At 54.7% G+C, this 21,879-nt stretch overlaps 8 protein-coding genes across 8 annotated transcripts; 4 read left to right on the top strand and 4 right to left on the bottom strand.

The window, feature by feature from the left end:
• Positions 1-3,343: 3,343 nt before the first annotated feature.
• B0T26DRAFT_673273 (uncharacterized protein) lies at positions 3,344-3,781 on the top strand (the record flags this gene model as incomplete). Its single annotated transcript, XM_060439579.1, has 3 exons — positions 3,344-3,376; positions 3,427-3,454; positions 3,528-3,781. 3 exons carry the CDS (start codon positions 3,344-3,346, stop codon positions 3,779-3,781), a joined length of 315 nt encoding a protein of 104 aa, XP_060301655.1.
• An 817-nt stretch (positions 3,782-4,598) lies between these two features.
• On the top strand, positions 4,599-5,371 carry B0T26DRAFT_869767 (uncharacterized protein). Its single transcript, XM_060447894.1, has 2 exons — positions 4,599-4,908; positions 5,024-5,371. The coding sequence occupies exons 1-2, from the start codon at positions 4,687-4,689 to the stop codon at positions 5,129-5,131; spliced, it is 330 nt and encodes a 109-aa protein (XP_060301654.1). The 5' UTR covers positions 4,599-4,686; the 3' UTR covers positions 5,132-5,371.
• On the bottom strand, positions 5,370-6,228 carry B0T26DRAFT_748959 (uncharacterized protein; the record flags this gene model as incomplete). The annotated part of the gene is made up of 3 exons (XM_060445032.1): positions 5,370-5,621; positions 5,693-5,880; positions 6,021-6,228. The coding sequence occupies 3 exons, from the start codon at positions 6,226-6,228 to the stop codon at positions 5,370-5,372; spliced, it is 648 nt and encodes a 215-aa protein (XP_060301653.1).
• Positions 6,229-7,785: 1,557 nt separating this feature from the next.
• On the top strand, positions 7,786-8,626 carry B0T26DRAFT_673270 (uncharacterized protein; the record flags this gene model as incomplete). Its single annotated transcript, XM_060439578.1, has 3 exons — positions 7,786-7,899; positions 7,949-8,038; positions 8,126-8,626. 3 exons carry the CDS (start codon positions 7,786-7,788, stop codon positions 8,624-8,626), a joined length of 705 nt encoding a protein of 234 aa, XP_060301652.1.
• A 2,776-nt stretch (positions 8,627-11,402) lies between these two features.
• B0T26DRAFT_699360 (ribosomal L27 protein-domain-containing protein) lies at positions 11,403-13,219 on the bottom strand. The gene is given in 3 exon segments (XM_060441463.1): positions 11,403-11,859; positions 11,872-12,783; positions 12,869-13,219. 3 exon segments carry the CDS (start codon positions 13,113-13,115, stop codon positions 11,834-11,836), a joined length of 1,185 nt encoding a protein of 394 aa, XP_060301651.1. The 5' UTR covers positions 13,116-13,219; the 3' UTR covers positions 11,403-11,833.
• Positions 13,220-13,499: 280 nt separating this feature from the next.
• B0T26DRAFT_639008 (uncharacterized protein) lies at positions 13,500-13,956 on the top strand (the record flags this gene model as incomplete). The annotated part of the gene is made up of 2 exons (XM_060437099.1): positions 13,500-13,710; positions 13,799-13,956. 2 exons carry the CDS (start codon positions 13,500-13,502, stop codon positions 13,954-13,956), a joined length of 369 nt encoding a protein of 122 aa, XP_060301650.1.
• Positions 13,957-15,154: 1,198 nt separating this feature from the next.
• Positions 15,155-16,179, bottom strand: B0T26DRAFT_748955 (uncharacterized protein; the record flags this gene model as incomplete). Its single annotated transcript, XM_060445031.1, has 2 exons — positions 15,155-15,966; positions 16,113-16,179. The coding sequence occupies 2 exons, from the start codon at positions 16,177-16,179 to the stop codon at positions 15,155-15,157; spliced, it is 879 nt and encodes a 292-aa protein (XP_060301649.1).
• Positions 16,180-17,802: 1,623 nt separating this feature from the next.
• On the bottom strand, positions 17,803-19,986 carry B0T26DRAFT_673266 (uncharacterized protein; the record flags this gene model as incomplete). The annotated part of the gene is made up of 6 exons (XM_060439577.1): positions 17,803-18,027; positions 18,101-18,191; positions 18,247-19,109; positions 19,170-19,343; positions 19,498-19,589; positions 19,710-19,986. 6 exons carry the CDS (start codon positions 19,984-19,986, stop codon positions 17,803-17,805), a joined length of 1,722 nt encoding a protein of 573 aa, XP_060301648.1.
• Between the last annotated feature and the right edge of the window lie 1,893 nt (positions 19,987-21,879).

The raw sequence follows: 21,879 nt of genomic DNA, 5'->3' as shown, positions 1-21,879 counted from the left end.
CATATAGTTTTGCAACTTCTCGAGGCAAGCCAGATAGCGAGGGCCACCTCTCACTTGCCAAACTCTTCTCCCACCATAGGCTTCACGCCTATGTAAGCCTTAATGCCGCGACCTTTTTCATGGAGAATCTGGTCCTGCATAATATCGACCTACACATAAACGAACCTCCGATGAAAAAATGCGTGGATGAGGAAGTGGTAGAGGTCATGCTGATGGAGGAGTTGGTTGGGGTGAGCGAGAGATGCCGTTCCCTCCTGGAAAAGGGTTGGTACTCAGAGAGCGGGGGTGGAGGGGGTGGAGATAGGTCAGACTTGAAGAGCGAGGGGGCTTTCCCCCTTTTTCCCACTTTCTGGTCTAATGATGTTTACTGAGCTCAAAACGAAGAAGCTCGCTTCCCGAATCGACCAGCTCCAAAGCGTGATCTCTCGCCGCATTTGCTCAGCCCAGACTAGTCCTAGCCCAGTCTTGCCAGCCCAGCCTCGACCAAAAGCTGCTTTATTACCTAACTAGGCATCCCAGTATTTTTTTCAAGAGGTGTAACTCTTACTTGAATACCGGACCCCAAACATAACATTTGTGTTGGAACAGGGCGTAGGAACAGGGACTGATTGGTTGCTGCTTGAAGACGCTCTCCGTCTAGCATCTACCCTGCACATAATTATGGGTATTTCCAGACTCTCCAAAACACAAATAGCAGCCCGGGTTCAATAAAGCACCCCAGGAGCACGAGCTTGATTTCATCATTTGTAGACTGGCGGGTCACATCGCCATCATCGCGGCAAGTGTTGGCTATCCCGTTAGAACTGCCCCTTTTGGCCACGCTTGTTTCGATGGAACAACCTTCGGAGTCGTAATTCTTGGGCGAGTCATGGTTCTAATCGTATTGGTCAACCGGGAAAAGTTGTGTAGCGGCTAAGCCGATCTACACTAGGTTTAGTATCCAAAAATGAGGATAGTCATCCAGCCCCCAGTTTGCTGGGTTTCTTAGAGATAGTGCCGTAGAGGCAATCACTAGTTCTACACGTTAACTGTGTGATTCCGTACTGCGCGGCTGCCGCGGGCAGAGTCCTGCAATTGGCAACTTCGTCGATTTGCAAAACGTAATATCCTGCTCTTGCACACCGAGTTTAGTATCATTTGCAGCAAATTGTAGAAATAGTGTTGGTTGGAAATGAGGGTGGTGCCTCTTGGGGTTGTTGATAACAATTTCCAGCTGTGTGATTAGATGGTTGGTTGTGAGGGCATTTCGAGTCGGGTTGAACAAGACTCAATCACGAGGCGGGTCGACGTGGCCTCAAATCACACTGGTGCCCAAAGTCGGGCCGCATTCGGGAATGGCAAGCGAATTCCAGTCGCCACAAGACCCAAGAAATTCACATAAACCCCAATACTGAGCACCTTCCGATCCCCAGACCTCCATGCCCCCCTCGAGCCCGGAGAAGAACGCGACTGGGGTCGCCACCAGCACGAAATATGGAGGCTCTACCTGCTCGAGGGCAAGTCACTGAAGCTGGTAATGCAAGAAATGGCGCAACGTCATGGATCCTCCCCTAGGTAAGGAGGTCAAACTTCCTGTCCCAGCAGAGGCCTCTCTAGAATCACGAAGAAATGCTAAGTCGAACCTAGCAAGTAACAATGGATTGACAAATTCAAGCAATGGGGCTGCTACAAGAGCCTCCCAAGGAAGGATGGCGCTACGTGAAACACCAGGCCCGAAAGCGGAAGCTGTCAAATAGCGATGGAGGCGGCCCGTGTGTGGCTCTTTCGGGTGTGAGGTTTCCCCCGGAACAAGTCCGCAAGGGCATGAAGAACCACTGCCCAGGGTCGACCCTGAAGTTGCCGCGGTATCGGTGTGAGTAGCTTTGTTCCGGTTCAGATAGGACGCGAGCACAAAAGCTAACCTGTGCGTGCAGCCCCAAGCCCTCACTCTCTCGGCAGCCTTCTCCTGACTGTGTAGACTCCTCCCCTGGAAGGCACATCGTGGCCCCAGAATCTCCCGTGGCTCTAATTCCACAGCCAGGAGTTTCCAGGTGAGTTGCCGGCACGGTTACTTTGACGTCGACACCCCCCCTTTCTCCAACCTTATTTTGACATGAACCCCCCAGCAATCATCTCGAACCTGGAAAGCGCTCTTTCCAGAATCTCTCTCTCATCGCCATCGCCAACCAGAGTGCCAGCATCAGTATTCCGCTCCCTAGGCCCACAGCTCGACTCCCTCACAGCAGGCCGGAAGGCCGACGGAATCTGTAACCGCCTCAGCCTCTTCATGCCCGAGAATGGATCCCAAGAGCATCTCGTCCGCGCCGAGTCCATCTGCCAGCAGGGCACGCAATGGGCCGCCCGGACATGGCTAGAGCTCGCCCTATTCTACTACTCCAACCACCTGGACTCACCGCTGCTCAATGAAGATGAATGCCGCAGGCGGATCGATACCGCGGGGGTAGAGACAGATAGGCAGGTACTTCAGTTCTTTGACTTTCTCTGGGCAGCCGGGACGGTGCTGCAGGAGCTCGTGCAGTCGGAGGCGCCTACGGCACAGATTCTCGTGGGCAGGTTCTTCGCCAGTGCAGTGCGGCTTCGGCAGATCGAGACGCTGAGGAAGCTAGTTGATGTAGGCTTGAATCTGCGGAGGTCGGGGCTCCTGGTGGGTATCAAAGACAAGTATAGCTCTAGTGGGGGCATCATTGCGCCCGCCGACTATGTGTTGCCAGCGGGCGATGCGGACATGGTGGACTTCCTGCTAGAACACGGGGCAAAATTCACGAAAATTTCGGAATGGTGCTAAATTGTGCACTACTATTCCACCACCACTCTATTCAATCGGCCTCACTTATACGTGTTGAGTGATTGCAGCTTGGCAGCTTGCCGACCGATAGTGTCGTCTGACGATATTATTTTCCTTTGATGGGAATGCTGACACATGGACGCGGCAAAAAAGACGACATAGAATAGCCAATGCAAAGCTCGTGTGTCTTTGAGACAGGTGCCACAAGACTGGACCGGGGCTTGAGGCACAAAAAGCAAAAGCGCAATAATGCACGGAGATAGCATGGAGATAAACATTGCGAATGGCAACGTTGGCTGTTTGGATGCATTAGGTACCTATACATCCAACTGGACCATCTGGAAGATCACGGCACGGACTAAGTCAGCCGGACCAACACCCCTGGCCACGACCTAAGCCTGTCTAAGAAACCCCGTTTTCCGTTGCATCATGGTGCGGCTCTGCGTAGGCCGCGTTGGGTGAGGAGCCTCACAAATCCCAGAAGCCTACCATTTCCTTCTGGCCCTCCTGCCGCCCTCGCCCTGACTGGGACTAAGGAAACCCCGCTTTCAACGCGAAATGTGCCCGGGGTGCTTCTGTCATACAGAACTAGTAGGTGCTGAGCCCCGCCGTCACACCTCACCTAACTTAAAATGACTTAGCCCCCAAGAGAGCCAGCACTGAACGCTGGTGAGAAAGAGCGGACCCGCGCCCACACCCGCACCATAACCCGCACCCGAGCCCCTCTCAACGCCTCCGCCAGACCACAAGCTTCTCAACCACAAATACGGCTCCCTCGATAACCTAATAGACGATTTACATAACTGGGCGGCTTCTGCGCTCTTCGCCATTAAGAAGCTTCGTACAGCGAACGTTAGGGGCATTACGTACTCAGGCTTCATCTGGCGCGTAGGCTTTAACGCCCATAACGCGCAAGGCGCGAGGAGGCATTATAAAGGCGTCTACACGCGGTGGAATAACCCGTCGTACTATGAGGGCTTTGGCTATAGCATTTGAAGCCCAACAAAGCAACGATCTTGACGATATATAGATAGGGCAACTTTTAATTATATTTTTGGGCATGCTATATCAATAATAATAATAATAATAATAATAAGGGCAGCTTCGTATTTTATTATGGAAATGAACGATTTGAGAGAATTCTACGGTCCTGAGAGAAAATTACCCGCATTTGGAAGTATGTTGACGTTAGTGACGGCGACGTGGTTGTGGTGTAATTATAGTGCGACTGCGTATGTGGCTAATTGATCTGAAGTTAGTTGCGCTAGCTTAGTTGCGCTAGCTTTTGTCCCATAGTTTTTTAGTGCGAGAAGTGGATCTTTTTATATCCAGGTCCCAGCGCTCATGTCACTTTTTGTACACTGCTGTCCAGGAAAACGGATCTTTCTGTTCAAATGAACTGCCTCGAATGGACCACCCCGCTCTGAAATCTTCTCTTCTATTATTTCCATACCAGCTGCCATCCTAGCATATGCCTCGCTCGTATCCTAGGGTTATAACAAACCCGGCCGTCAAGCGCCCGCACCGGATTCCCAGCCAGAGGTGATATCAGTATCACAGTTAGCATGGGAAACAGCAACTCCCGGCCCGAGGCCGTCCCGCCCGCAGACGTGGCCAAGATGAGATCCACCGCCAGCGGGTACCAGGCCCTTCGTGCCTTGACCATCGTACTCGGTAAGGTCAAGGCTTCCATTCGCAGCTCCCTCGCCCAGCCCTCAAGCGATGGTGCCTTCAACAGGGGCATCAAGGTTCTGGATGAAAACGAGAGCTGGCGTCAAGCCATGGCGCGGCGCTACTCGACACGCAATGCCAGGCCGGAAACTGGACTTCCATGCACCTGGTCAAGCGCCTGGGCAAGGCGCATTTGATCTTAGCTCGACCCGACCTGTCCCAGGTCTGCGATGCAAGTGGCCGTCTCATCCAGGCCTGCGGCATCATTACTCTGTCCTGGAAGTGGCATGACCCCCGGGCAACCCACGTTCACGAATGAGAGTTTTACGTCCTCCCCGACTCGCCCCATATTGACATTTTGTTGGGCGCGAACTATATTGTGTCGGAGAAATTGCTCCTCGTTAACGAGCCTGCTATCTTACCGCTCTTGGAACACAAGAAGAGGCCCAAAGGTGTGTTTCAATTCCTTTCCGCTGTATGCCATCCCAGTCATTTTCTGACAGAGTTTCTTCCAATTCCTTTCCGCTGTATACCATCCCCGTCATTATCTAACGGAGTTTCTTCCAGCAGACGACGCCGCCGTCGCTGCCGCAAAGGAGAGACAGAAGCAGGAAAAAGCTGCGCTGGCGGAGCAGAAAAAGAAGGAGCAGGAAGAGAAGGATGGAGCGGGAATAGGGGCTAGAAAGTGATCGGGAAGGTCGATGACATTGGGGCACTTCGGTGCTCGGTGCCGTTCAGAGGTGACGACATCTGGGCCGCTGATACCAACAAAGACCACATGAACAGCAGCAAATCAGTTTTAGATGGGAGTGGGTAGCTAGTTAGCTTTCTAGATTCAGGAGTAGGACCGGAAGATTCATGTAGATTGCCTGGGTAAGATTGCCTTGATATCACAAGCATGAGACTTTTTAACTTACGCGGCGGTGGCCGAAAACACCTCAACCATGCGTCCATTTGTGAGCAGACATAGACTCAGCGAGAAGGCGCTAGTGAAGATGCCAATCGTCATGAGCCGCATCTCCATGCTGCCGACAGAGTACAGGACGAGGATGGATCCCACCAGAAGGAGAGACCCAAGAACCGTACCCACCACAGTGCACATTCTTTCGACGCCCCCCTGGGAGTAGCGGGCAATATCACCGTGTATCGCCGACGCATCCGGTTTCTTGAAAAGATCTCCAACAACGTGATGGTACCGTTGCAGCATCCGATCGCTAATAAGTCCAGCAACACGACTCTCGCCATGTCGGGGTAGAGTGCAACCAATTCTGCTGGATCAAAGATCTCCCAAATGTCACTGTCAGCGCCGAGCAGATAGACATTTCCCATGGACGGCGAGCTCATCCATCTTTGGAGAAATTCAAAGTCCTGCCTGTTGGGCGGTCCGATCTTGGCGATCTTGTGCTGCAGGTGCAGTGCCTGGTCTGGTAATAGAGGTCAGCGGAAAGCCCAGACCTCTCAGAGTACAATAGACCTAACTGTATTCCTTTAACTTCTCTGACTTGCAACACAAGTTCCCATTGCCTTGAATTTCCATTCTGTTTCGTTGCCGACTTGGCAAGACTCTGCCAGCCCTGGCTGTAGAGCGTGCGGTCAAGATGACCAGACTCGGCGTCGGCTTTAGCCTCCTTCTGCAGGGCATTTTCCAGGTCCGTCAACTCAGCTTGTAGATAGAGGAGGTTGAGCGTATTTAGGGATCCAAAGCGCCGCACGATTGCTGTCTCTGGGTGAGCTCCCATCAGCGACGCAAGTCTGGCGTAGCCCGTAGGCATGGCTCAAGCCTGCTGATGGCCAGACCTTCTGTCCAGCCAAGCGTCGATTATAAGATGAATTATTCTGCTATCCTGTATCAATTCAGTGGGAAGCAAGAATGATAGGTAGAATGTATAATGAGGATGCGGTATTGTTTTATTTTCATCGTCAGGTTTCAGTCGGCTGTGAGTTAATTACCCATTCCTTGGGCTTCACCGCCACGTGTGAGACGCATAGTTATCATCAGTCCACGACATGCGCCCGAGAGCCTTGCCTGTCAAAGTGCAGAAAAACCTCATCAGAAACCCCCCTTCCAGAAGCTCCGCCTCGATCGCATACTGCAGCTACCTAGCTACCTAGGTAATTACCCAATTATCTGCCTCAGCAAACTAGCCCATCAACTGACGCGCGCGTAAAAGCATCACATCACAACAACCGAGCACAAGAACACATTAACCGGACCCTCAGATTTCAGTCCATGAACATCACGTCTCTGTTTAACTTTAGCAAGATATTCGCTTTAGAGTAATGGCCTGAGCGTATATGCCAGCGGTGCCGTTTACTCGCCGGATTTCAGAAAAGGTTGGGTAAATTTCGGCTACAAATAGCCTAGATAGGAGAGACGCCATAAGCTCTCGGGGGGCCATTTGTTGCGGTAGGGTTGAGGTGTCTAGGATGGGAGGGGACAGGTGGGTGTGGTTGGCAACCGCGGCGTCCAGTAGATGGTCTAGAGTTGACGGCTGCAGACACTCAGCCACAGCAAATGCAACGCCCTCGCCCGCCCCATTGATGCCCGTGCGGAATGGGCTGCATGAAGGTAGATGACTAAGATGGACATTGAGAGGTTTCTCGGCTCGGGGTTTCCTTTTTCATGAGCGGAAGTTCACACAACTCGACATGTATCCAAGCTTCCCGCTGAAGACGTCGTCCTGGTGGAAATCCGAAATTATACCTTATACCGCTTCGCCATTAAAAAGTAATACGAAATTCTAACGAGTGTGATTGTATCAACTTCCCCAAAATGCAAACCGCCTGATAGTATTCTGACACGATTATCTAGTTATTCGCCTTTGATTCTTCATGTCCCGAGAGCAGCACATCTTTTAGATCCTCTTTTGGAACCAGATACGGGCTCCCTTGCATCTCACTTGCGTGGCTTGCTCAAAGGCGTAAGCCACCCGGAGCAGCGACTCCTCGCCAAAGCGCTCTCCGAAGATGAAGAGAGAAAACCTGGGCCATAAAATTGATTAGAGCCATAGTTGCTAGCTACAGCTAGGCGTGCACTTGCGGTATTCCTGGCGCCACATTTACCAGCCCGGTCTTTGCATCCAATTCCACATCCGTGCCAGGCGGAAAGAAGCACATGACGCTACCCTACTTCGAGCCCATCATCGAACGAGTCATCAACTCGACGCCATCTTCGCATGCATCAGATACCTCACTCTCCTGTATCTCCCCAGGTGCTCAGCCCGGACTCAAACTTGGCCATCGATCTAGGCATTCCGCGCGTTGCCCGAGTCCCCAGAACATCCGTTGGCCATGATGCTACGGGGAGGCGCATTTGCGGCATGCTGAAGATGTTTGGCGAGCTGGTGCCAGAGCATCGACCATGGCCCAAGCGTGCGGCAGATGTGCCCTATGCCTCCAGACTCAACTACTTCTCCCTCAACCGGCAGTCGTGTCCATATCCGGTGGGTGGATGTCTTGAGTGCCCACCTTTCGTTCGACACGGCCACCTAGGAAGTGGCCCTCTTCCGATTGCCGTCCTTCTGTGCTCTGCTCTCCCGACGCCTCGAGGCCGGCTACCACCCCGCAATCTTCCACAGGCATGTGTGCCGGCTCGCTCCCCCCATCCCCAAACAGCCCCCTCGTGGGGCTCACTTTTAATTCCCCATCTCTAGCATCCTTGACGAGTAGAGCCGATCCCCCACGCTGGCAAACTCGCCCTCAAGCACAAAATATACACAGCAGTACCTAAACGAGATCCTGCGGTCGTACATAATCTTGTTTGGTCCGGACAAAAGGTCTAGAGACCTCTTCCGGTCCCAAGAGCTTGCCAAGGCCCAGGTCGGCGGGCAGGCCGACCCCTTGCTGACCCATCTATCCCCAAAGAAGGTACGTCGTCTGGGGTCTGCGGGCGTGCCATGGACGATGCCGACGAGAGGCTTCTATGGGCCCGATGACTTTCCCTTGTTGGGCGAGAAACTGCTCCGGCTGCAGGACTTCAACATGCAGAAGGATTCCAGCACACTGAGGGAATTCTGGGCGGACCAGCGGAACCCCTTCAATTTTTACACGTCCTGGGCCGTCCTCGTCTTTGGACTTATGTCAATTCTGCTCTCACTTGTCCATTGCGCCCTGTCCATGGCGCAACTGGTCGTTTCATTGCGCCAGCTACAGAGTACATCGGACAATTGACGCGCTGTAATTAATTAGTACTTGACCGCTTCCTCACGATGAACCGAATAAGTAAAGAATAGAAAGTAATTAGCATGTCAACAGGAGCAAGTTATATACGTGGGAAGGGCTCAACAGCGAGCTCCTACGTTCGTTTTATTCGAGCGCTGACTATGCTAATTAAGACCGAATCTCTGCGGCACACGGTTCTAACCACAATTGACGCTAAAAAATACACGCACGGAAGAGCGCCTAATTATATTCCGCCTGAGAGACTGGTTGGAGAACAAAAACAAAACTTACGCTAGACAAGGCCGAACTGGTCACGCACATACCCAGTTGCCTACCCTACTCTAGCCACCAAGCTGCACGTGGCATACTTTGTTGGTCGGCGAGATATCGTACTTCTCGACCGTCACGCACAGAGAGGAGCCGCGGCCGATCGCGGTCTCGCTCATCGGGCCGCCAGGTAACGTAATTGCATAGCGAGTGGCCATGTATAGCGAGTGGGCACTCTCCCCACCCCAATTGAGCTTTCGCACGACACACTAATACCACAAAAAAATGATCAATTAAAACTACTTAGAATCCAATCCCTTATCCATTTTCGCATCCTCCTGGCACGTACGAGAGTTGTGTCCTGTTTTGCCGCAATTGCTACAGTGCCGTGAACCTGCTATATTGCTCCTCGTACTGCCACCTCCCGACCGCTTTTCCTCCTCTAGTAGGGCGTATGCATCCCTTTCAGCCGGAATATCGCTTGCATCCTGTACAGTCAATGGTCCTCCTGCTTGGATACGACTTTTTTTAGCCCTCCGGCGTTTACTTAGGGCTGTATTTGCCTCCTCAAGCTCTCTTATACGGGCCTTCATCAATACTACCTCGTGCATAACCTTCGTTGTACCCTTTACAATTTGGTCAAGGGCCTCAAGAATTGGGGTTGGTGAGCTGCTCTGATGCCTGATAATGCGATCCTTGATGTGTGTTGATTGTAGAGAGGCCTCAGTAGCATTCTGTAGTGTCTTAGAGACCCAATTGTCGTACGAGTCCTCGGGGGGGGGGCAAGTAGGTGTTGGTGTACGAAGCTTGATATCTAGCTGGGATATCACCTTTCTGGGTCAAATGGGACAAGGCCTGCCCCTCAGAAACCTCCTTGTACGTTTTCAGGTTTGAATGTTGCTTGAAATGCGTTGTAGAAGGCGAGAAAGAAGTCGGGCTTGGTGATGTGGTGAATATGGTTGCGCATTAGCTTCTCGATTTCCTTGCTATAAAACCGCTTCAACACACTAAAACACCAGATATCAAGTGGCTAAAGTAGATGAGATGAGTGCGGAGGCATACAAAGTGTAATAATGTTGTTTTCTTTGCAGTATTTTTCGAATTTGGCCGAGTGGTGGCTCTCATGCCCATCAAGGATTAGGAGACGTTTTCCACCTATTGTATAACGGCGAGAGTGTTGGTCGAAGTGCTTAATCCAATCAAGACCAATCTGGTTATTCGTCCAACCAGTTTCCGAGAGATTAACGGTCTAATCGGGGGGGAAAGGGCTGTCGCGATACCAACTTTCGAGGTGGATTTTGCCTGCAACCACCACGTACGGAGGGATGCTATTACCACCCGACTGTACAGCCTGGATCACTGTAGCCCATTCCCGATTACCAGGCTGGATCTTCTTAACCCTCCTACGGCCTTCAGACGAAGTAACAACAAGCATCGGCGAAATTTGGCCCATCATAAACCCAGTCTCGTCAAAGTTCCAGATATCCGACTCAACAATCCCATGCTTCGCGATTGTATTACGAACAAGGTCAAACCACGCGCCAATTATCTCTGAATCTTCGCATTTGGCTCTCTGGTAGTCGTACGAACGCGTCCAACGCATCTGGAGCTCTGGTTGTCGTCATACGAAGTTTGAAGCTCAGCGTGGTCCGACGAGTAACGCGTAGCAAATTGGCCATATCTTCAACCACATCGTATCCTAGCCAAAATCCTTGCTCATATAGGTCAAGAACCTTTTGTAAAATAACCTACTCTTCAAGGGGATCGAGATTCCGAGAGTTAGCGATAGTGTTTGCTCGAGGGAGGATTCCCTTTAATCGCCGCTCAAGTGTTTTTCGGGGTACCGAATACAGTTTTGCAGCTGCAAAGGGCTTTAGTGATTTATTGCGTTCCATAGCTTGGAGGGCAAGCTGTATTTGTGCTTCATTTCGTTTGGGTGCCATTTTTAGTTTTTTTGGTAGTGTTGGTGTGTCGGGCGAAAGTTCAATTAGGGTGGGGAGAGTGGCCACTCGCTATACATGGCCACTCGCTATGCAATTACGTTATGTGTTCTTCGATGATTATACCCATTAATATATTTAGCCCCTCAAGGTAGTCTAACCACGGCCATGGCAGGAACCGATCTGGTCCTTGTCGATTTGGCCGAGAAGGCCATGCGAGCGGCGAGCATTCCCACTCAAGTGCAGACCAGGCAAAGCATGTACGGCGAACGTGCTGGTAATGATAGCCACTAATAGCTTAGCTACCTTGCCGACACTCATTCGGAAGTAAAAGTAGGAGAAGCTACGGGTTCGTGCTTAAGGCAGGGCTATAGTATCCCTTTTCTTTTTCTTCTCTCTGTTTTCTTCAAGTTTTTTGATTTTTATTCTTTTCGGTGCACAGCAACACCAGCAAGTTGCCTTTCGGGAATTAGAGCTTTATCATAATTAGGTAACAACAAGTTCAGCTCTACATGGACTTCCCTAAAAGTGAGTTGCAAACGATTAAGTTCTAGCGTAGCTTGGTAATATTTAACATCAATTTTCAGATTATTCTCATATTCCCCTCAGCTAGGGAAAAACCACATCCACCCTGGGTTAATTTTTGCATCTCGCCTAGTTACCAAATTGTTGACCTGAAGCCTCAGATCTTGTTCAAGTCCAATATCAGTCGCGTTTGTACGTATCATCTGCATGTCGAGGAACTTGAGAAAGCAACGAAAAAAGCCCAGGTGGCAGGCTAGTACATAAAATGACAAGGTATCTTCTTTCTACACACTCTGCTCCAAGGTCAACCTCTGTCCTACCGGACAAAGACAGATTCTCAGCGCATCACACACACCAAGATGAACAGGTAATTTATTCGTGACAGTATATACTACAGCGGCGCGTCGTTAGACACATCAGATCCGCACCGCACCGCAGAATCTCGACAAGCCGAGAACGCCCCCCTTCAAACACGGCTCTAAACCTACACCTTGACCTCGCCCTCGCCGCCGCCCTCGCCGCCGCCCTCGCCGCCCTTCCCGCCCTTGGTCGCAGCCTTCTTGGCCTGCTGGGCCAGCTTCTCGGCGGCGGCGGCAGCCTTGACGGCGGCGCGGTTGGCCTTGTTCTCCTCGGCCATGCGGGCGCGCTTGGCGCGGACGAGGCCGCGGTAGACCTCGCGACGGCCGGCCTTTTCGAGCATGCGCTGCTTGATGGCCATCTTGTGGACGGTGCGGGCGACGCGCTTGGAGCGCAGCAGCGCCTTGCGCGACGCCGTCTTCTCCGTGCCGGGGATGCTGCCGCCCGTGTCGCCGACCAGCCGGCCAATCTCCCAGTTGCTCTCGCGGTAGCTGTAGTCGTCTTGCAGCCGGAATATGCGCGTGCCGCGCCGCGCCGCCATCTCCTTCTCCAACTTCTCTTGCGCAAGCTTCGTCTTGGCCTTGTACTCGGCCCGCCGCTGCAGCTTCTCCTTGATCAGCGCCGACAGGATCGCGTTGCCGTCGAGGGGCCCCGCCGGCTCTTCCGGCTGCTCGGCCTCTGCTGTGGCTGGCTCGGCCGTCTCTGTGGCTGTTGCGGAGACTATTACGGTCTCGGTCGCGGGCGTGTCCTCGGTCACCTCGTGCCGCGTCACCGTGTAGGGGATGCCGCTCGGCCCGATGCCGCCCTCGGTGTGCTCTATTATCTTCCGCGGCACGGCGACAAAGCCGAGCTTGCGTTTACGAGGGGCGCCCACCGGGTAGGGGAGCTTGTCGTTGCGGTCGTACACGACACCGATGTACTGACGCTTGGGGTGGCGTTGGGGGTCGCGGTAGTATTTGACGTAGCCGGCGATGGCCGAGTGGATGGTGTGGTCGCGGCCCATGATGGTGTTCTCGCCCGGGTGCCATATCGTGCCGCGCTGCTTGTAGATGATGTTACCGGTGATTACATATTGATCTAGGAGCACAGGCACGGGTCAGCGGGTTGCCCCTTGGTTGGCGACGTCGCTGCTACGAGAGCGGTATGGGTAGGGAAGACAAACCGCCGGTCCGCTTGGCGCCCATCTTCTTTGGCAGCGTCTTCTTGTTGGGTATCTTGTATGCGCCCTGGGCCTTGACACTGGCATAGCGGCGGCCCTGGGCGGCGGCGCTGTCGTTGATCTGGAGGCGGGCGAGTCCGTCGCTGAGACGGGCCGCCGTCGCCGTCCTCGTCGTCGTCGGCCGCAGTAATTGCAGGCAGCTGCTCGCAGCAGCCCTCTGCAAAGGCCGCTGCAGCTGTACGATATGCATTTCGGGCGGCTCGCGAGCGTCTGTCGCGGCAATTGATCAAACGAAGCAGCTCATCCAGAAGGCATTTCCACCACCAGAGCTGGCCCGGGCCCGGATCGAAGCAGGCGTCAAGTTTTCTGCTTACCTAAGTCCCCCAATTCGTCCGCCTAGCACTAGCCGGCTAGGCCCAGCCCACTTTAAGCGATAAGATAAGGATTTGGTCGCTGGCCCCAATTGCCGGGACTGACGCGACAGGGAGCTGTGATTTGGCCAGCAAGCCAGTTCCAGCGCCAGGGTGTCACGAACAACCCTCCAGGTACCGCACCCGCTCCCCAGACAGCTGAATTGCATGTCGACTGACTGACTGACCAACCGAACACAACGTAACTGCATAGGCTCTCAACAATGCGCTCCATAGCTCTCGTCTTGTTTACCCTGGCGGGCGCCGTGTCGGCGCAATTTGGCTTCTTCGATCAAATGTTCGGCGGCGGCGGCGGTGGCGGGCACCAGCAGCAGCACCAGCAGCAGCCGCAGAACGCGCCGAGCGACTCGGGCCTGTACCGCGCCAACTACGAGCGCACGCACTGCGAGAACTACCTCTGCCCAGACACTCTTGGTACATACACACACTCCTGCTCCCTGCTCCCAGCCTGCGAGGTGCACAACGGTTGGACTCGTTGCTAACCTGACCTGGCTGCACACAGCTTGCGTACACTTCCCCCACCACTGCCCGTGTGCGTGGCCGTCGCACGAGGACAAGTTCGAGCTCGCCGAGGGCCAGCGCATCTGCGTGTCCAAGGGCGGGTTCAAGGCCGGCGAGGCGGCGAGGAAGGTCGAGCTGGCCCGCAAGGGGTTGCTCTGATATGTGTCCAAAAGGCACTCGACTGTTCCAAGATCAATTGGCATACATGGGGTAGAGAAGCGGGATATTTGCAAAGCAGGGCGATGGGCGGGTCCTGGGAGGCCACGGAATGGTTCCCAGGAAAACCGGCAAGTTGTCTATATTGGTTTGACGTGCGTTCATGTTTAGCGGGTTTTTGTCGTAACAAATATTTCTTTTTAGGGCCGGGAACTTGCTTTTTGTCTTGGGAAGTCATAGAAATACATACACGGACCGACTACTACCTATCTACCTGGTATTGACGCTTGGTGGGTTTTGGTTCGTCTTGACTCTTCGAGGGCGTTCGTAAATGGCAACTGGCCATCCGAAAACACTCCAAGGATGAAACATGGCCAGATCGTATTAAAGAAACTCATGGATGTATCCTGACGGTAGGCTAAGTCATGGCATTACGTGGTACATCTTCAAGTGTTGAGGGGCTATGTGCGGCCAAAACAACAGCCCGACTACTTGCGCATTCTCTCGTCTCTCATGTTCGCTGTTGCGTAGAATGCCCAAAATATTAAACCCATAGAAAGACGGTCTACCGTGGCTCGAAAGAAGCAATGCTAAAAACGGCATTGTATTTTCTAGTCACGAGACTGGTGCGCATACGAATACATTAGCTAGATGGGAGGCGCGCTGTGAAAGCTCGGAGAAAATTCATATCCTAAATGCAGCGCTATCAGACCACTGGGTGTCTCTGAGGATGAGCCGCACAGACATAGGTAGGCGTGATGGCCTGCCGAGTGCCCGGGGCGTAAAGAAAATGCAGCCTCCCCCCGTCCACTCCAAGCCAGGTGCGTCGCGGAAATGAACTCCAGACCCATGAATGACAACGGGTTGAAAGAATAAAGAAAACCAAACAAGGCTCGCAGATACCCTCCTAATCCCCCGTTAAGTCTGACTCGTCGTGCTCTCGCCCCAGCCTACCCCCCCCAAAGGTACATTTGCTCGCATCTGGTCAGGCTGGTGCGTCTCGTATCTTGACATGATCTCGTTTATACCTTCCTCGAAGTAAAACTACTGGTCTTCAAGTTCTGCTTTATCCACCAGATTGCTCCACTTCCCATGCAGTCCTTCCGCCCAGTCCAGTCTCAAGTTCTCGTCATATCATAAAAAAATTTCTGTTCGGCTGCATGCCGTCGCCGAGACCTGACAGCTGCGAGAACCAGTCTGGCTATGACGAGCCATTAACTCGTCCGGGGATAGGTGGCACGGCGTCGTCATCTTCGTCGTCGACCTCGAAGTTCTCGGGGTGACCCAGAAGCGCAGCCACGTTTCTCATCTCGTAGTGCTTCTTGCGCAGCTCCTCAAAGCGGCGGTGCTTCTCAAGCTCCTCGGCGCTGAGGCCGACCAGGTCTTCAGCGTCCGTGTCGTGACCGCTCCCATTGCTATCGACGTGCACAGCGCGGGGCCGCTTGGCCGACGACGTCTCGCCTGTGCCAAACATCTCGTGCTCGGGCACGGCCTCCTCGGGCTCGCCAAGCGACAGGCCCGGGATCTCGTCCTCGGTGCCGTGGCGCCGCCGCGGCACGCCGTCCACGCGGTCCATGTCGACCTCGTTGGGGTCGATGGGCTCGGCCATGTCCTCGTCGTCCGACGGGTCCTCGGCCGGGTCGTAGTGCTTCGCGTACGGCGTCTTGGGCTCGTTGATCTTCATCGTGCTCGACCGCTCCTGCTCCGTGAGGTACAGGTTCGCCTCGTCCCATTTCAGTCGCTGGTTCTGCTCCTCGACGTCGTCGTCGCCCTGGTGGCTCGGCGTGCGCGAGCTGCGGCGGCGGGATCCGCTAGGCCGCGACCCGGCAGCGGACGAGGACCGCCGATGGCCAGCGTTGTACTGTGTGTTGGCGATCGTGATTTCCTTGGCATCCTTGGACGTCAGCGACGGGTCCGACGAGTTGGTGTGGTGTAGAGGCGGGTGCGAAGCATCGTGCGTGTCGATGGGCGAGGCGGGCGGGGGAGAGCCCTGGTATGAGTTCTTGAGGATGCCTGTTGTTTTCGCAACGAAAACCGCCAGTCAGCAAATACGAACGCAAAAGCTCGCCTTCTGGAAGCCAGGCGTCGATAGCCACAAGTGGCCAGCGACGCCTCCCGGTGTTGCGGTCAGCAAAGCTAGCCAGGTACTCTCGACTTACCCTTTGGTCGGGGCACATTTGGGCCCGGCGGCGCATGCGTCGGGCTCGATTCCATGACGGTTGCCATTTTCTAGACTCGATTCGCACGAACGAGCTGTGAAGTATACCGATGCTGTTCGCTGTTTTCGACGTTTGCGATACGGTAGGGTGATGGATTAAGTGCAGGCTGGCAGAGCATACAAAGTGACAGAGGTCGGGTGGTTGGATGTGGTGTCAGCGGGGTGGAGTGACTTCCTCGAGCCGGCTTCAGAGGTTTGAAAAGAGTAGGTGGGGTTGATAACTGTTCTGCCTCTGCGCCTGAGCGCCTTTGTTTTGCGAGACCCGACCTTCTAGCACCACCTGGTAGGCAACTGTGGGGCATTCAGATGCGGCGCATATCGCGCGACGATATTCTTCAATCGACTAAGGAACAATAGGGACTGATGAGCGAAGAAAAAAGGGCCGTCGCGAGCCTGATCTAGATCGACAGCACCGTCAATCTGGGTCTGGGGACCTGTCGACGTCTCATGGGCGCCTTGTAAGCTCGCTTGTACATGTACATACATGCATGCGCACTGGGACGATGAAGCCTCGCGAATCTTCGATGCGAAGAAAAGAAATCCCACGAAGTCAACTGACTGTTGATCTCGCCGACGGTGCGGACAGGCGCCTTTTCTTTCGCGTCTGATTGCCAGAGGTCCCCTCCGATCAACCTGGACAAGGCATGCCACTTTCACGGCCCCAAACCGGCCGCCTTGGGTAGAGGCCTTTTCAACAACGGCTAGCGGCAGGATGCAACACGAGCACTGCCTTGCGCACTTCACACTATTCGCCGCCGAATCTCCGTCGGTTGGTTAACGTTGAATTGGCAGATAACGCAGCGCTTTCTAGTCGACTTGCTTCTTGAGGTGTCTACTTTAGGTACCTTCGACGGCCAACCTTTCCTTCCGCCCGGTGCGCTCGTGAACTTGATGATGGCTGCAAATCCGCAACGTGAGCACAAGATCAAGACCGGGAGATTCTAACAGAACGTAATTATTAGTACATATAATTTACCCAAAAGCGGAGGATTTCGCACCAATAGAAGTATCTCGGCAATTACACTGTTAGAGAGACTCTGCCGCAGGCCTGTCGGGTAACCCAATTGCGCCTAGACCCGCCGACGGTCGGGTGCAACCCAAACATTAAATTACATCATGGGTCCGTTTCCTTCCCTTCTATTGACGTCATCTTCACCAGGCGACACCACCAAACGGACTATCAGTATGCTATCCTATCCGCTGCCCGCAATGCGCATCAAGTGCAAACGCAAGGCCCTTTACCCGTCTGCGGTCTGGATGAAACCTTTATTGCAGGTTCGCAGCGGCATATGGGGATCTCGGGTTTCCCGTTCTTTCCACCCGATACCAAGACTGTAGCCTGTGTCTTGTAATTGTTGTATCAACAGGAAGCTGCCCCAACCACCTCCGTTGACCACGGGCCCGCCTGCCTCTTCCCGCGAAAACACGAGACACAACCCCAGCATGCGAGACTCATCAGCGCACTCCACTCCTGTCACAGGACACAGACCAGGACACAGAGACACGCAGAGGGAGACACGGGCTAGCGTGGCAGCTGTGTGGTACCGTCGTAGTCACACAAAACACATGGTCGGATGGTGTTCTGCGGCCTGATACAGTCATGTAACCTGCCACCTGAACAACTGGCACGGCTATGGAGCCTTTACCTTCTCGGCGCGTGAGGAACTCCTGCCCATGTGGTAGTTGTCCACAATGTCGCTGTCGACCGTTTCGCTGAAGACGTCGACTTCGGTCTCGGCAAATTTGCGGGCGCTAACCCCGCGCTCAAAAAGGAGGTCCATCTCGGCGAATGAACGCCCGGACGGCTCCGGCACCCGGAAGTACGTGTAGATTATACACAGAAAGCAGATGCCGCCCTGAGATGATGATATATATTAGTTTCTTGGGCAATTCGTCGCCACAGGGCAATGCAAAAAAGACGCGACTTACCCAGAAAAACCCTGCGAAGTTGGCCCAGTCCCACGCTCCGGGGTTGAGCATATAGGGAGTCAGGACGCTGCATACAATGCCCACGATAATACTGCGCCAGTTAGCATGGTTCAATCGCGCGCGCTCGGCCCGGGTTGCTGTCTTACTAGAGGACACGACCGAGAGCGACAGTCTTTATCTGCAGTCTCCGTGTCGAGATCTCGCTGACCAACGAGTAGCAGACCGTTCCAACCGTCAGCTGGTACGTCAGGGCCCAGCCCAACATGATGCTGCCCGTAGCGATAGACCCCTCCCGCCTGTGTTCCTCGGGTATGAGGCCGAGGAAGCCGAGCACGAAGAGCATGCAGCAAAGCCCGCAAAGCCCGTAGAGGTAGAGCGAGCGTCGGCCGATGCCTCGGCTCATCAAAAACCAGGCACCAAACACGCCGACCATGTTAATTCCGTACTGGCCGAGTGCGAAGCCGTATGCGCTGGTCGAGTCCAGTCCGGCCTGTGTGAGAAAATAGGTCGAGTAGTTGGAGAATGAGTTGCCGCTGAGATTCTGGATGGCCCAGATCATGCAGACGATCTCGGTCCGCCTCAGGTCAGGCCCCTTGAAGCAGTCCCAGTACGTGGCGCCGCTTGTGGTCTTTGCTTCCAGCGCCGTAGTGTGCACCATCATGGCCACGGTCTCGTCGGCGTCGAAGCCCGTCTCGCGTTCCGTGCTTGTCAGCCGCAGCAGAGACCTCTTGGCCTCGTCGAGTTTCCCGTTGCGGACAAGCCACCATGGGGACTCTGGAGCCAAGTAGATGCCGATCATGAGCGGAACCGGCCACATCCACTGTAGGGCATAGGGAATCCTGTAAGACCACTCGTCGTCCCGCTTCAGCATGGACATGATGACGCCGATACCGATTTCCTGCCCCACCCCCCAGCAAAAGTTGACATAGGTGGTCAGGTAGCCGCGCATGGCGACGGGGCAGACTTCAGAGGCATACGTGATGGTGAGGGTCTGGAAGATTCCCCACGGCTGTCCACGATGTTAGCACGAGTAGCTGTCGAGCTTACTGCCAGCGAGGCAGGTCCTTACAATTCCGCACAGAATTTCAGCCGCCAAGAGCGTCTGGACATTCTGCGCCGTGAAAAACAGAGCCGTCCATGCGATGATGAGCGTCAGCGAGACCATGAGAGTGTACCGGTACCCAAAGCGCTCCGACACCCAGCCGTTGATGAGCAGGCCGATGAGCTCCCCGACGTTGGCGCCCTAACCGTCGCGTGTTAGCCGTCGAGCAAACAATATGTTTCGTTTCAGGCTGCTTCGTTTCGGCTTGTTTCTCCCCGGTCACTGACGCCACGGAGTCGACGGGAGCGGGGCACCACACCCACACCGGACAACAAGCGGTTGACGTTGCACTTACATTAGAAAGGCCGGCCTGCCACGGGGCAGACACCTCCCAGTCTCCGTTCGGAAGTTGCTCGCCGTACTTCTTCTTAAACTGCGGGAAGGCGTCTTTTCTCGTCGTCCGTTGTGTAACTTGTCAGAACTTATTTGGCAAAAAAGGTAGAGGCTGGCAGTCTTTGAGGGGAGGGAGCGTAGTCCAAGGTGAGACCAAGGCTATATATAACTCACAAAAATTATTGATCAAGCAGACGTCGTAGCCTTCCATGACAATGCAGGTTGAGATGAGCACGCTCCAGGCAATGGCCTTGGGGTACAGGCGCACGCCCTGCATCAGGGTCATACTCTGCTCCCTCTGCGTCGCATTCTTGGCACCGCCGACAACGAGGCTCATAGCCTCGAGGCGGGCAGCCTGCTCATGGTCATCGTGACCGCCGTCATTCTTCTCGACCATGTCCGCCGGGTAGTCCACGGGCACGGCATCAGCGGGAGCCTCGCTGGAAGCCATGGTCTCGTTTCCCTGGTTCGAGTGGTCTCACGGCACGCTTCCAGCCCCCGACTCTGTCTGGAAAAACTCAGACTACCGGTGGAATCGGGAAAGTCTGGGGGTGTCAACGGTTGCGGGCTCATTGACCAGACTGGGCGTGGTAGGTGGCCGGCGGCGGCAGTTGGGGAAAAACGGGACATTAGATGTTTCCACCCGGGCTCCATATTATTATTCTATTTAAGAACCCGAGGCTTGCTCCCGAAATTCACGGTGGACTCCAATTGCAGCCGTCCTCGACTGTCCCGCAGCCAGGGCCGTGTGGAGTGTGGAGTGGTTGTGGGGCCGCACATGTCTTTCTTGCGCGAAAGCTGGGATGATAGCTGGGGTAGGTTGGTTTGTGTCCATCGCCATTCCGGCGTTGCACGTTGCACCTTCTGCCGCTGGGTCTGTGTAACATGGTGAAAGGTGTGTCGCTGGACCTCCATCCGTGGATCTAGGAATTCGCGTCGGGGTGGTGTCTCTGGCACACGTCCCGAGATCTCTCCCAACCCATGTCAATGGCAGTTAGCAACCATGGGCAAAGGTTCCGGCAACTGCGTATGTCGGATTGTGGTGCGGGAGTGGGATGCAGCCCAGGCTGCTGGCAGCTGCAACTAGATCAAGCTCGAGCTCGCTCGCACCCAAGTCGTATCAAATATTTTCACTCCGCTCCGATCTGTCGACCTGCAGCAGGTGAGAAGCACGGACGCCTCTCACTGGCGACTCAATGCCGCACGCGCAGGAGCACACACGAGCACGCGCAGGAGCGCCTTCCCCACATTGGCCAGCCCATCAACGCCTAGCGCGGCCTCTCCTCCATAGCAGATCCTTATCCCCCGTCCCGTGCAGTGCGCCTTCCTCGATCCAGACCACGGCCAGAAACGGGTCGCAGCAGCTGCTGCTGTTGATGGCGAGCTTGCCTCTTGTCCTCCTGCCCTGCCCTCCTTCCCTGCCCTCCTTCCCTGCCCTCCTGCCCTCTCCCAGCCTCTCGCTGTCCGTCCCAAAGTCTTCCCCTCTTTTCCCCTACACCTAGAGCTTAGGTTGCGGGGTGCAGACGGACCGGGCTCCATCCTACCAGGAAGTATTGACCTGGGACATCGCCAGAGAACAGACGTCGGAAGCAAATCAGCGTCGGGCGTCATCTTCTTGGTCATCATCCATTGCTGCGTTGCGTCCCGAAGACAGCAAAGCTTCCGCTAGCCTGTCGGCGGCAGACCTCGGGGCAGTCCCATCCATCGCCTGAATCCTCCCCGGTCGTTCTGGCACGAGCGCACCCGACCCTGCACCTTTTCGCGTGCAAATATCCCGAAAGCAGCCGTCGCATTTGGCCCGCTTCGGGTTTATTTTCCACCTTGGGCACAGTTCCTTGCCGTACAACCGTGGACTTCCCGCCGTCTTCCTCCTGTTGCACACCATCGCGCAAGTGGTTCACCGCGTCCAGCAATCTGGTTGAACCTACCGAGGCTGCTAGCTATCTAGGTTGCTTTGCGCGCACCCTCCGACTCCACTGCCGTGGTGCCGCCAAGCATGCTGAGTCCCATCGGCTGAGGGCTCGCGGGATTCCACAGAGCGGGCCATAGATGCCGTCACCAGATTCAGACATGACCGCTTCGAGCCCGCGAAAACTAGGTTGGTGAGTATCCATTCCCGCCGAGCCAGCCCCCTGTGAGATGCCTTGGACTTGGCCCGAGACCATTTGCTGACGGCCAGTCGCAGCATAAATTGTCGAGATCAGCACCTGAAATGTTAGTTCCACCCCCAATCCCCTAAAAGGACCCCCCCCCCCCCCCCAGGGCCCTGACGGCCCAAGGGGAGCCCACTGAACTGAACCACCGCCATCCTATCCTCCCCTCCCCTCCCCTGGTCGCATCCAGT

This window comes from Lasiosphaeria miniovina, assembly GCF_030549165.1.
Source record: "Lasiosphaeria miniovina strain SMH2392-1A chromosome Unknown B0T26scaffold_2, whole genome shotgun sequence".
Classification (NCBI taxonomy): domain Eukaryota; kingdom Fungi; phylum Ascomycota; class Sordariomycetes; order Sordariales; family Lasiosphaeriaceae; genus Lasiosphaeria; species Lasiosphaeria miniovina.
The sequence above is the reverse complement of the archived record's forward strand: the minus strand, read 5'-3'. Positions and strand labels throughout refer to the sequence as shown.